At 41.8% G+C, this 12,541-nt stretch overlaps 1 protein-coding gene across 1 annotated transcript; it reads right to left on the bottom strand.

The window, feature by feature from the left end:
* Nucleotides 1–513: 513 nt before the first annotated feature.
* Nucleotides 514–2,946, bottom strand: LOC109965271 (paired box protein Pax-7-like). Its single transcript, XM_020609150.1, has 5 exons — nucleotides 2,542–2,946; nucleotides 1,635–1,870; nucleotides 1,238–1,382; nucleotides 1,016–1,144; nucleotides 514–906 (listed from the first exon to the last, which is right to left on the bottom strand). Exons 1-5 carry the CDS (start codon nucleotides 2,624–2,626, stop codon nucleotides 875–877), a joined length of 627 nt encoding a protein of 208 aa, XP_020464806.1. The 5' UTR covers nucleotides 2,627–2,946; the 3' UTR covers nucleotides 514–874.
* Nucleotides 2,947–12,541: the final 9,595 nt, after the last annotated feature.

Genomic DNA, 12,541 nt, shown 5'->3' with positions numbered 1-12,541 from the left:
CGGGGGGTCTCACCAGTCACAGCACTGGTCAGAAAACACTACAGGCCTTACTTCTAATTAACAGACAGTCTGACGCTGCCAAAATATCAAATATTCAAACTAGGCCTACAGGACACACGGCAGTTCCTGTGCTTTGAGTGTCCAGCACAGTCCAGTTCAGGAATGGAAAATCTCCCAAAACACAGTAAACACAAAATAGAAAATATTTTATCAACTGTATAAATGTCTATAAACACAACTTAAAACGATCATAAATAGATATAGTATAGGTGGTTCAATGCTAAATGAGGTCTCAACTGTATAATTGCAATGTGAGAGAAATAAGCCAAATGTAAATCTTAAACTCCATCCTTTGTTCTCTTACACATCAAATTCAATTGTTTTAAAATGATTACTTCTACTTAGCCTATGCTATATTTCAATAAAATCTTACTGTAAAACATTAAAGCGGGTTGTGGACTGATTTTTAAATTTTAAAAAGGTATTATAATATAGACCATATTTGTTGTTCTTCTTTTCTACTGCAGTATTCGATTTGATGAATTTCATTAATATCTGGGCCTATGTTATTGGGCTAGTTCATCCATCTCTTTCAGGTCTCTATTGCACTTAACTGTTTGTATGCCTCCACCGCCAGTCCAGTCTTTTCTGAATTTGTGTCAAGGCCAGTGAACTTGACGTCTATAGACAAAGCTGCTAAACAGTCGCTGTGAGGTCGCTGGCCCCTGGCTGCTGTGTGCCGCCTGGTCCCTGTCAGACCGCATGTAATTGATATCGACTGCCACATCGGTCATCTGTCAGCATCGCTTTCAAGGGAGCGTTTAAGCAGCACCACAGGAGCCCGATCCACTCCAGCGCTCCCTATCATAAACAATTAAGCGGCCGCTGTGTCTGCTGGGAGAACAGCTTAAAGGAGGAAAACCGGAAGCGACAAAACGCCTACTTAGGCCCAATTTGTACATAATTAATCAGCTAGACAGTATCAAAACAGCAGCTGTGTTCTCCTCTGGCCTACCTTTGTCGCCGAGAATACCGTCGATGCTGTGTTTCGTTTTCTTTTCTCCATCTTCATCCTTTTTATCACACTCATCCTCATCGTCCTTTTTTCCAAAGCGAGCTCGCAGGACACGGCTGATAGAACTCACTGCTAACGAATGGTCTTCTTTTCCCATTTTCAACATTGTCATTTGAATAGGAAATAGGTGAATATGAAAACATTTTATTAAATGTGGCTTACCAGAGGAGGCCTCACCTGAAGGGACTGTACTTCTGTCACACACACCGTCCTTCAGCAGCTTATCCCGTATCTCCCAGCTGAACATGCCGGGGTTGTCCCGCTTGTATTCTTCTATCCGTTTTTCCACGTCCGGGGTGGCCACCTGCTGCAGGTGGAACGGAGTGACCAGGAGAGACACAAGAAGAAGTATTGCAGTCTGCTGAAATCTCTAGGCCGTAAACGTGTCACAAAAATTAAGAAAGAAGAAGAAGAAGAAGCAGTGGGCCTATGTGAAAGAACACTCAAACTTTAAACTAAAAGTGTCATTAAACTATAAATAAAATAGGGTATGCCCTATAATTTACAACTCTCATTTGGGTCTATCATAATAATAATAATAATAATATTGTTGTTGTACCCTGGGCTTGCTGCCTCCTATTGCTCCGGGCCGGATGGACCCGGTCTCCTGGTAGCGGCAGAGGATCTTCGAGACGCAGCCGTGGGAGACCCGCAGCTGTCGGGAGATGACGCAGGGCCGGATCCCGTGGTGGGCCATCTCCACGATCTTGTGTCGAATGTGGTTGGGCAGCGGGCGGCCGTTAATGAAGACCCCTCCAAGCTGGTTAACCCGTCCCTGGCCCAAAGGAGTGGACACTGTGGACGACATAAGTTCACATTCAGCGTGGAAGCTCTAACATATCACCGCAGGCAGGAGAAGAAATAAATTAAATTGGTTTTCTCTTGACACTTTGCTAATATGGCCTATTACCTACTATTCTATCAGTTATTCACTCGTGATACCAGCGATAGGCCAAACAAATTAAATGTTTTATTAACGGACGGCCCGTCCCGGTTCCATCTGACCCTGAGGAGGAGCCGAGGATCCCCCGCTGTTCTTCTTCATCGGGCTACTCATTTTGCTCTGTCCAAAAGGCTGTTGATATAATCTCCTATATTTCTCCTTACTGTTTTGGGTTTGAGATGAAGCGTTGGACACTTTAACTAATTCCACATTTTGGTCAGAAACTCTCTCTAGACTTGGGATTTAGACTCATTTTAAAATGAGTGGCAAAATAGTAAGTGGATAATGAAATGAACTGTACCTAACCGCAGAACCCTAGAATTTTAATAACCTAACAAAAGTAGCCTATGTTCAATATTTTAACAAAAAACTACCTCTAACAGAAGTCAAGGTCTTGGGTACGCCGTTTGTTCAGCTAAAGGTCCTCATGTTTAACCTGGCATATTTTTATGTTAAAACCGAGCTCTCACGTTTTCAGTCTCTCAAGCGTCAAAGGCCCAGCAGGCTGCTCCGCGGCTCCTACCTTCCAGAGGGAATCCAGTGCGGGGATAGGTCTGGCCGGGAGCCGCGCGCATCATCCGCGGTATCGTTCCTGGCAAAGACGACATTGTAGGCTACCATAAAATAGTTACGAAAATAAAACAAAAACAAACAAGACGAAGTTTTTCTGGATGTACAGTGCAAGTGTGGCCGTGTTGGTCACAGGTGTTGTGAAGGTAGAAAATGCCTGAGAGATCCACTGTGCGGCGGAGGAGGAAAAACAAAATTAAATATCAACATTAAGTCTCTGAAACAGTCGCAATAACAGGGCGCAGGTTGAGACGAAATTCGCCCGGAAGCGTTGTGTGTGCGGACCGATTCCAAAACGTGTTTACAAATCACAAGAGCTGATGGATTTATTTAACCGGTGTGAGGAGGGATGCACTATTCTGCCAATGTCCCGGACAAATCTGGACCAGGCGGGCTTGAGAAGGGGGGACGGGACGCGAGCAGCCATAGGTTCTTGGAGCTTTCTCTTATTTGAGAGGGAAACGCGCCAACAACTTTTTGCAGCCAATGAGAATGACAGGGTACAGCCCCCCCACCCCCCCACGCCTAACTCCGCCTGATCAATATAAACTCAGAGTCTAATGATTGAGGCGATGTGTGAAAATGTGGCAAATGTTAGAAGTGCTCACCTTACATAAAGGGAGTTTACTGATTTTGGGCCAGAATTCCCTGTCTGTGAAATATAATAATATAGTATAATGTTTTCTGAGACTCTGGTGCAGCTTTATCGCATTTCAGTGTTGGGGAAACTACCTGGGGAAATGTAGCTTTGCAAATTATTAATTATTTCACAGCGAAGAAGTTAAACTACAGAAAAGCCACTCTAGAGAGAAATGTAGTTTGGTAAAATAATCTTATATAGAAAAAGTAGCTCAAACTACAGTATAAAATAAAAAAAGATTAAATTGACAATGTACATGTGATACAAAACTACAACATAATAAAAGTTAGTTTTTTGTTTACATGAAAAAAAAACTGTCCTAAATAAAACAATTCCATCTGGACATTTCACAATATTATTATTCAGTTCAGTTTTATTTGTATAGCGCCAAATCACAACAAAAGCAATCTCAGGACACTTTACAAAGTAAGATCTAGACCTTACTGTTATCAATATTATTATAGAGGAAAACCCAACAAATTCCCCTTGAGTAAGCACTTGGCGATAGCAGGAAGGAAACTCCGTTTAATGGAAGAAACCTCCGACAGACCCCAGCTCTTGGTGGGCGGCCTTCTGCTTTGACCGGTTGGGGTGAGTGGATAGAGGAAAGAGGAGAAAAGAAAAGCAACAAGACACAACAAACAATCAAACACTGGGCAGGTTGATGTGGCCGGTGACTGCTCATCAGAAACATACAGCTCCAGAGCCAGGGCAACCTGCAGAAAGGTACAGGGAGTGAGGGAGAGGACACTCTATGGGAGAGAGGAAACACACCATTATTGACATGTAATGCTTGCACATAGATGCATGGAGGGAGAGGAGAGGGGAGGAGAGGAGGGAAACTCAGAACATCATGGGCCCCCCAGCAGCCTAGGCCTATAGCAGCATAACTAAGGGAAGGCTCAGAGTCACCTGATCCAGCCCTACCTAGCTTTATCAAAAACTAAGGCATGACACTCTACATTTTTCATTAAATGGCATTGAATACAGTATAATGTGTTATAAACACAGAATTGATTTTTCATTGGCTGATCTGGGGTGCAGCACAGAGGTGAAATACCATTTCTGCCTCAGTAAGGAGATGTGGTTGAGGTCATTTGCTATGATTGACCAAGTACAAATAAACCTGCAAACTTTATAACTTCAAGTGGAATAACTTTATAAAACACAAGTCCTAAAATGTTGTTGGTAATTTAAGAATAAACTTTATTTATATACTGAGGTAGATCATGGTTAAAAGAATGGTAAAAAGAGTATTTTGCTGACACAAGCTCTTCCCCACCCTGGACTGTCTTGTCACAGAATCTCCTGCACCCATGTCTGTTGGATGTTCAGATGGCACACACATATATTTGGTTTGTGATAGGGAAGTATTTAGTTTTAAAAAAATTGACTTTGATATTCGAAATAAACTAGAAAATATTAGCATACAAATATACCAACCCCAATTCCAATGAATTTGGGACATTGTATAAAACGTAAATAAAAACAGAATACAGTGACTTGCAAATCCTTTTTGACCCATATTTAATTGAATACAAGATATTTAATGATCAAACTGATAAACTATTGTTTTTTGCAAATATTCACTCATTTTGAATTTGATGTCTGCAACATGTTCCAAAACAGTTGGGGACAGGGGTATTTTTACCATTGTGTTACATCACCTTTTAACAAAAGGGGAAGAGAAAGCCTTTTCTTCCTTTTGAATACCGCTGCCCAGGACGCTAGTTCAGGCAGATTCTGATCATTTATACAGTTCCACTGCAGACAAGGACATCCCACACAGGTTCCAGAGTGGCTGGGGAGCCATCTTGGCTGAGGAGCTCCAAACCAAGACCCATAGGTTTGGACTAAGCCCTGAATGTTTACAATGTCTGGCTCAGCCAGTGAGTAGGAGTGTGAACTCAAATCTCAACAGAACATGAGGTCTAAAAGGTTCATACTATATATACAGTTGCCCTGAAATGTTGCCTTTGTCACTTTAGAATGTTACAAAGTGGCTACCTTGATTCTGAATGAAGGTGGTTGTTTTCAGTGGTCAGTGATATTATTCCCCCATCTGCTGGCCAAACCATCAAATAAGCCAAACTGCTGCATGCCGTGGTAATAAAATGTGCTTTGAAGGTCATGGACAGTGGTAGGATGTAACTAAATACTTAAGTACAATCTTAAAGCAGTTTAGTTAAATATTTCCATTTGATGTTATTTTAGACCTTTATTCCACTATGCAAGATGGTGCCTGCCGAGGCAGACATGTTTGCGCTTTCCACTCTTGAATGCCGGCTTTTTCTTTGTTTTCTTCTTTTTTGCGTGTTTACTTTTTCTGCAGTGCACAAATGTCATGCACTGCTAACATACAACAGACAGGCATTGCTGGATATCGTTAACTCACAATGCCCGGGGGGTGAGAGAGTGAGAATGAGGACTCAAGGTGCAAACTCAGGTGCAAGTGCTGAACTATTTTTATTGAGAACACAAACAAAGTCACTGAGTATATGTATAGTCCAAAACCAGGTGAAAGCAGTGGAGGCTGAGGAGACCAGGATGGGCAGGTAAATAGACAGGAGAAGTGCAGGAACCAGGAGAGTCAGAGGACCAGGACAGGTAGGTGAGTAGACAGGAGAACGGCAGCGGGTGAGATGACAGGAGGAACACAGGAACCAGAAGACAGGGCAGGTGTAGCTGTAGCACTCGCCGTCAGGTACCTAGGGCTGGAAAAATCACCATCAGGCACTCACGGTAGGGGAAGATTGCTGGAGATAATCACGGCAGGGGAACACTCGCCATCAGGCTAACAGAGAAAACACTCGCCAACAGAGAAAACACTCGCCATCAGGCTAACAGAGTAGATCGCCAATGGGTGTGGCTGCATCTTAAAATAAAAACTTCATCTCACCGTAAATGCCACCGCTATCATCACAGTCATTACATCACCATATCCATGTCAGACCGTGACAATGATTTGGTGACGAAGGAACGACTGCCAGTGCTTTATGTAGGGAGGTGTGTGATTATGGGACGAGCCTCAGCTGTGTACTACAACAGGGAGTGAATCAACGGGTGAATGTGACTCAGCTGTGTCGCTGAGCCCCCGGGACGAGAGAGCAAGTGCACAAATGTCATGCACTGCTAACATACAACAGACAGACATTGCTGGATATCGCCAACTCACAAAGTCACTGGGAATTTACTGGTTTCATACCACCGGAGCTACAACTCATTGTCTGCTCCCGCAACAACAACAACAACAACAACAACAAAAGCAAAATCTGACAAAACACCGGTGTTCTGTCAGATTTTGCTACCTTTCAAGACATGCTACCCACCGTTCACAAAGTGGTTAGGGTTAGGGTGATGGATTGGGGCGGGGTTAGTCAGTCCATAGATTTTGCAACAAAGTAGTATATCTCGACAAGGTAGCAAAATCTGACAGAACACCGGCCTCATTATCTAGCAAGAGAGCATAGTGTTGTGTTTCTGGCTGCTGTGTACGTTAGCCCAAGAGCTAATCCCTCTGCGGCTCTTGGCAAACTCTATGATGTCGCTAGCTCACCCCGATGCAGTATTTATCGCTGCAGGCGACTTTAACCAGTGCAATTTACGGACCATACTTAAACTGGAAAACGGGTCAGCGCACTTCCGCAGAACGCGGGTAACACAACAGTAGTAACGCAAAACACATTCTTTGAGCTCGTTTTATTTGATTGGTTCGTAGATAATAACAAAACAAAAATGTCTTTTTCAAGACACAAATACCAGAAGTGGGATCATCCAAAAAGTGATTTCTGCTGCGTACCTCAATGCGCAATGTCAGGGAAGTTCAATTCAGCCATAAGCTTTCACCATTTCCCTATGCTGAGTATGTGACCGGGTAAATTGGCACCTGTACTGACAACATTGTGCCCACCATACAAGTCAGGAGGATCCCCAAACAGATGCCCTGGATAAACAGTCAGGTACGTTGCTCACTCTCATGCATTCAGATCGGGCGATGAGACGGAGTACAAAGCTGTGAAGTACAGACTGAGGAAAGCCATCACAGTGGCCAAGAGGCAGTACAGAGAGAAGCTGAATGGCATCTATTCTACTGCTGACTCCGGACGAATGTGGCAAGGCCTGCAGCACATCACAGACTACACGACCACCATCAGCTCCATTTTTTTAGCCTGTATATATTGTGTATTTATTTTGTTTTTATGTTGTGCACATTGGGGGCCATTGAGCTGGAATCAAATTACTTGTGTTCTTGTAATACTTGGCAATAACGTTCTGCTTATGCTTAAAATATCAATAACATTAGCTAGTTAGCTTACGAACTAGCTTAGCTACATCTCCGTTTGTAAGATAACGATACATAACTCTGCCTTCGTAGTGCTGGATGTATGAAGAAGCATATAGCTTAAACCCCTTATCCAGCCTGCTGCCCAGTTTTTTAGACGTGCAGGGTGCGTAGGAAAGATGCCTCCATCCTCAAAGACCCCACCCACCCTCAGCACGGACTGTTTATACCCCTATCCTCTGGTCAGAGGTGATCAGAAGTGTGAAATGCAGGACCTCTAGACTGAAAAACTCTTTCTTTCCCTCTGCCATCAGACTTCTAAACAGCTGACTCAGGATCTACCTCATGTAATCCCATCTGTACTCTTTGCATAATTGCACACTCACTGCTGAGTATTTGCACCCCACGGCTCCCATGTAGCATATATACGTAGGTATGTCCATATTACCCCTGGTCTTCTCACATTACACTGGCTGCCTGTACATTTTAGAGTTGAGTTTAAGATTCTTTTATTTGTGTTCAAAGCCTTACATGGCCTTGCTCCACTTTACCTATCTAAACTTTTATCTATCTATGTTCCTCTTAGAGCCCTGCGCTCTTCTAATAACTTGTCCCTAGTGGTTCCACGGTCCCGATCCAAAAAATGGGGTGACCGCACGTTTGCTGTTCATGGCCCCAGACTCTGGAACTTGCTACCGCTTGAGATTCGCTCTATCACCGAGCTAGCAGTTTTTAAATCCACATTATGTCAGGTTTGCTCGGCCGCTCTGCCTCCCTCACCTTTCCTACTGTCTCTTGCCCCATTACTCTTATCACGTTCACCTGTTCCTCATTCCCTTATCACCAGCTGCACTTGATTAGGTCACTCACTATATTACCCGGTTTCACTCCTCAGTCACTTGCCAGTTCTTTCTAGTCACTAGGCCAACTTTGCTCATGCGTTTTCATTGTTTTTGTATGTCCGTATCCCCTAGCCAAGCTACTGTTTTGTGTTTCCCCGATGGACTGTTCCTCCGGACCGTGGCTCCACTCTCTCCTCCCAGGCAGGTCAATGCACAGTCGCCTATCTATTCCACTATTGCCTCCATCTCTCTGTCTCTACCTTCAGTACCACCATCACCGTCGACCAGCCCAGGAGTGACCCCACCTACGCAGCTCGGCCCAGCTCTCCATCTCCTTGCCTCCTGCGGTTGGTCAAACACCCGGCTACTACTCATCTACAGGACTACGTACTATTTCCCTCTGTGTATTGTCACTCCTTTGATCACTATATATATAATAAATCATTGTTTGCACCGAAGTTGGCTACCTGAGTCCGCCTCTTTCCTTGTTCACACTGACTGGTGCGAACGGATCTTAACACATTAAAAACGCAAAAAAATTAAAACCAGGCTTTTGATCTTTAATCTGTTTTATCTGCCTCTAAATGGCATTGTCTACATGTTTTATGTTCTATGATTATCTTGTTGACTGTTCAGTATTGTTTTGTTTGTTTTAGTATTGTTTTAGTCGATAGATATGTCTATCGTGCCGCACTTTGGGCCCTTCTGAGTTGTAAAGTGCTATATAAATGATGTTTATTATTATATATTCTCTGCATTATATTGTGTTCTTGTATTTTTATTGTGCTTCTTTCACTTGCTGCTTTAAAGCTCCTTAGATTTGTGATTTTACTGCCTATTTAAATTTGTGTTATTGCTCATCTACTTTATATTTCACTTGTATTGTGTGGCATTCATGTGGACGGCAAAGTAAGAATTTCATTGTACAGGGAAACACGTTTACTCACTGTGCATGTGACAAACACTTTGACCTTGACCATCTCCTTTTTCCTAACTTTATTCCCCAATTTCGCTTACTGTCTTTGCTTCCCCCAATTGCGTTAATTCTCAAACTTACTTTTCTTCTACAAGAACACCCAACAAGATGTTCTCAATAATATTGTAGTGGATAAAACAAACTATGTGTTTAGTAGTTAATGCTTTGTTAACATGTGCTATGGGGTATTAGAATAGACTTCTAGTGTTAGTTGAGGAAAATGCTTGTGTAACAAGGAAAGGTCAGTGACTTTTTATTCTCTCTCTGTGCTGCTCTGAGGGAAGTCGGGCAGTCAGGACTTTCCAAAAAAAGGACAGTTAAGAGCTGAGGTAATGAGGGAAGAATGCCAGGAAGTGAGAGTTGGGAATAAAAAGTAGCAGGGGGTTTGATCAGGTGCTTTTGTGTGAAGATCCCGGGGAGAAGACGTACTCCAGAATACCTGACTTCCTCTACAGTGTGAATAAGACTAAAAACTAACAAGGTGATCCTGTCTCCTGTCCTCTCAATCATATTTCAATAATATTGTTCAATAAATGATTCTTGGCACTGCAGTAATTTTTTCTGCATTGATTCTACCAACGACAATAGGAAGGGCTGACTGCCTGACTTCTCCCAGAGTTCACCAGCACACACTAATTTTTAGAGAACAATGGTCAATGCCTGCTACTATAAACCATTCTATTTTATCCCATATTACATGTTAATTAAAGGCATTAACTGTTAACTATATTCTGTTTGTTTTATCCATTACACATTATATCTGCCTCTGAAGATGCACTCTCTCATGAAGGCATAGGCTGCAAGATTGTCAGCAAGGCACAATATAATATCTCAACACTTAGAGGTAAAACAGAATTGTTTATATGATCTACATAAGCTGCAAATTGTTAAATAATTTAACTATGACAATAATTGAGGATGATAGGGTGTCAATTCCATGGTTATTTAATAGGCTAGATTTGGCCATGACATCAGTAAATTTACAGTTAAAGCATTTAAAGTTAAATTGATTTTAACCAATAATTAGAGATGCACCAATTGAATTTTTTTGTAATTGGCAGAAAACAAACATTTTTTAAAATTCTCTAATGACAGTTTTATATCATTAAAAATGTTGCTTTACATATAACCAAATGTCTAACTAAAAATGAAGTGTAATATTTGTGCTTTTCCAAAAGTAACCAAGTGCCAGAGGTAATAGAAACAGAACAATGTTTGTTACATCAATCCCACTGAATGTGCAATTTTTTTTAAAGTGTGTGTGGTTTTTGCTGTGTTATACCAATGGTTTGGATTTGCTATACATATATTGTCACAAGAATAAGTATTGGCACAGTTTGAAATTTCCTGGTTTTCTGCTTAAATTTGACGTTAAATGTGATCTGATCTTTACCAAAGTTACAAATTTACACCCATTAAACATACAAAGTGATTGTGGAAAAAGTAAAGACAACGCCAGGCTTCTGATGTCATTAAACATCAACTGGAGTCGAGTGTTAGCAAAACTGGAGTCCAGTCAATGAAATGAGAATGGAGGTGTGGTTTAGAATGACCTTGACTTACAGAAACATTCAAACATTGTCAGTGAGGTAGAAAAGAACCCTTGAGTAACAGCTGAAGACTTGAAGGATTCATCTTTGTTCATAAGTCAGCCATATGCAAAATATTGAACAGCCACGGTATTCAAGGCAGGACACCATGGAGGAAGCCATTGCTCTCCAAAAACAACAATGCAGCAGGCCTGAGGTTTGCCAAAGACCACCTTGACACTCCACAGTACTACTGGGAAAATGTCCTGTGGACAGATGAGATGAAGGTGGAATTTTTTGGGAAGAACACATGGCACTATGTATGGCGCAAAAGGAGAACCACGTACCAGCGTGAAAACATCATCCCAACAGTGAAGTACGGTGGAGAGAGCATCATGATGTGGGGCTGCTTTGCTGCCTCTGGACTGGCTTGCCATTGTGGAGGGAAAATGAGTTCCCAAGTTTATCAAGGTATCCTACAGGATAGTGTCAGGTTGGCTGTTGGCAAGCTGAAGCTCAGAGTAAGCTGGGGGACGCAGCAGGACAATGACTTTAAACATCAGAGAAAAGTTATTGCATTTGGATGTTACTTGTATTATTTATTATACTAGACAGCAGTCCTTGTGCAACAGGCGTCTCCTGTAGTCGTGATAAGCTCTAACATATCACATTCCCATTACAAGTGCACTCATCGGTGTTCCCCTGATCCAAAGGTCAACCCAGAAGTGAAATTGAATAGTGTTGCATTTATTTTATGGCCTTAGCTTTGTTATATTACAATATCCTACATCATAGAACTATGTAACTTTTATGATGTATTGTCTTATTATATTCTCAATGTACAATATTTATTATGTGGCACATTAACTAATTATGAGTAATATTTACTTTGTTTATATTATCTGCAATATTTTAAACTGCTTCTTAACTCAGCTGAATGTGAATAGATGTAAGAGTGCAATGTAACATGTTTTTAGGTTTTGTGTAAACTTGCATACACGTGCATTTACAGAATTTTTCTGTTCTATTTTATTCTTTTCTTGTGAATGAGGCCAACAGACTGGTTTCTGTGGTGATGACATCAGTAAGTTGTGCATGCATGTCAGAGCTAGAAAGGGCCCAGACTGAATGAGCTTCATGAGGACATGATCATGAAAAGGTGTTTCTGTTGCTGAAACTGAGTGAATCACACATACAAAAAACCTCTTTATTGGCAAAGTGAAAACAGGTTTTTACAAAGTAATATCAAAAAAATATGTAATGGGAAATAAGTGATTGCATAAATATTAACCCCCTTTAAAATGACTGACCTAATTCAACAGAGGTCCAGCCAATTGGTGCTAGTAGTCTCACAATTAGTGAAATAGGGATCAACTGAGTGCAGTGAATGTGTCAAGTGATTGTAGTATAAAGACACGTGTGCCTGGAAGGTCCAGTCACTGGTGAATCAGTATTCCAGGCTACCATTACACCATGAAGACAAAAAGAACACCCCAAGCAACTCAGAGAAAAGTACTAGTCAGGGAATGAATACAAAAACATTCCCAACACACTGAACAGCCCCCGGAGTTAAATCCATCATCAAACAATGAAAGGAATACGGCACATGACTTAATCTGCCTAGATCAGGTCATCCTCACAAATTGAGTGACCGTGCAAGGAGACTAGTGAGAGAGGCCACCAA

Source organism: Monopterus albus, unplaced genomic scaffold, assembly GCF_001952655.1.
Source record: "Monopterus albus unplaced genomic scaffold, M_albus_1.0 scaffold98.1, whole genome shotgun sequence".
Lineage (NCBI taxonomy): Eukaryota > Metazoa > Chordata > Actinopteri > Synbranchiformes > Synbranchidae > Monopterus > Monopterus albus.
This window is presented reverse-complemented; position numbering and strand designations above follow the sequence as displayed.

Bases quoted from the DNA above. Each gene is read 5' to 3' on its own strand.
- LOC109965271 (XM_020609150.1), bottom strand. From the start codon at position 2,626: ATGTCGTCTTTGCCAGGAACGATACCGCGGATGATGCGCGCGGCTCCC. The intron at 1,871-2,541 runs GTAGGAGCCGCG...TGTCGTCCACAG, and splicing joins CACTGGATTCCCTCTGGAAG to TGTCCACTCCTTTGGGCCAG. The intron at 1,383-1,634 runs GTACAACAACAA...TTCCACCTGCAG, and splicing joins TAGGAGGCAGCAAGCCCAGG to CAGGTGGCCACCCCGGACGT.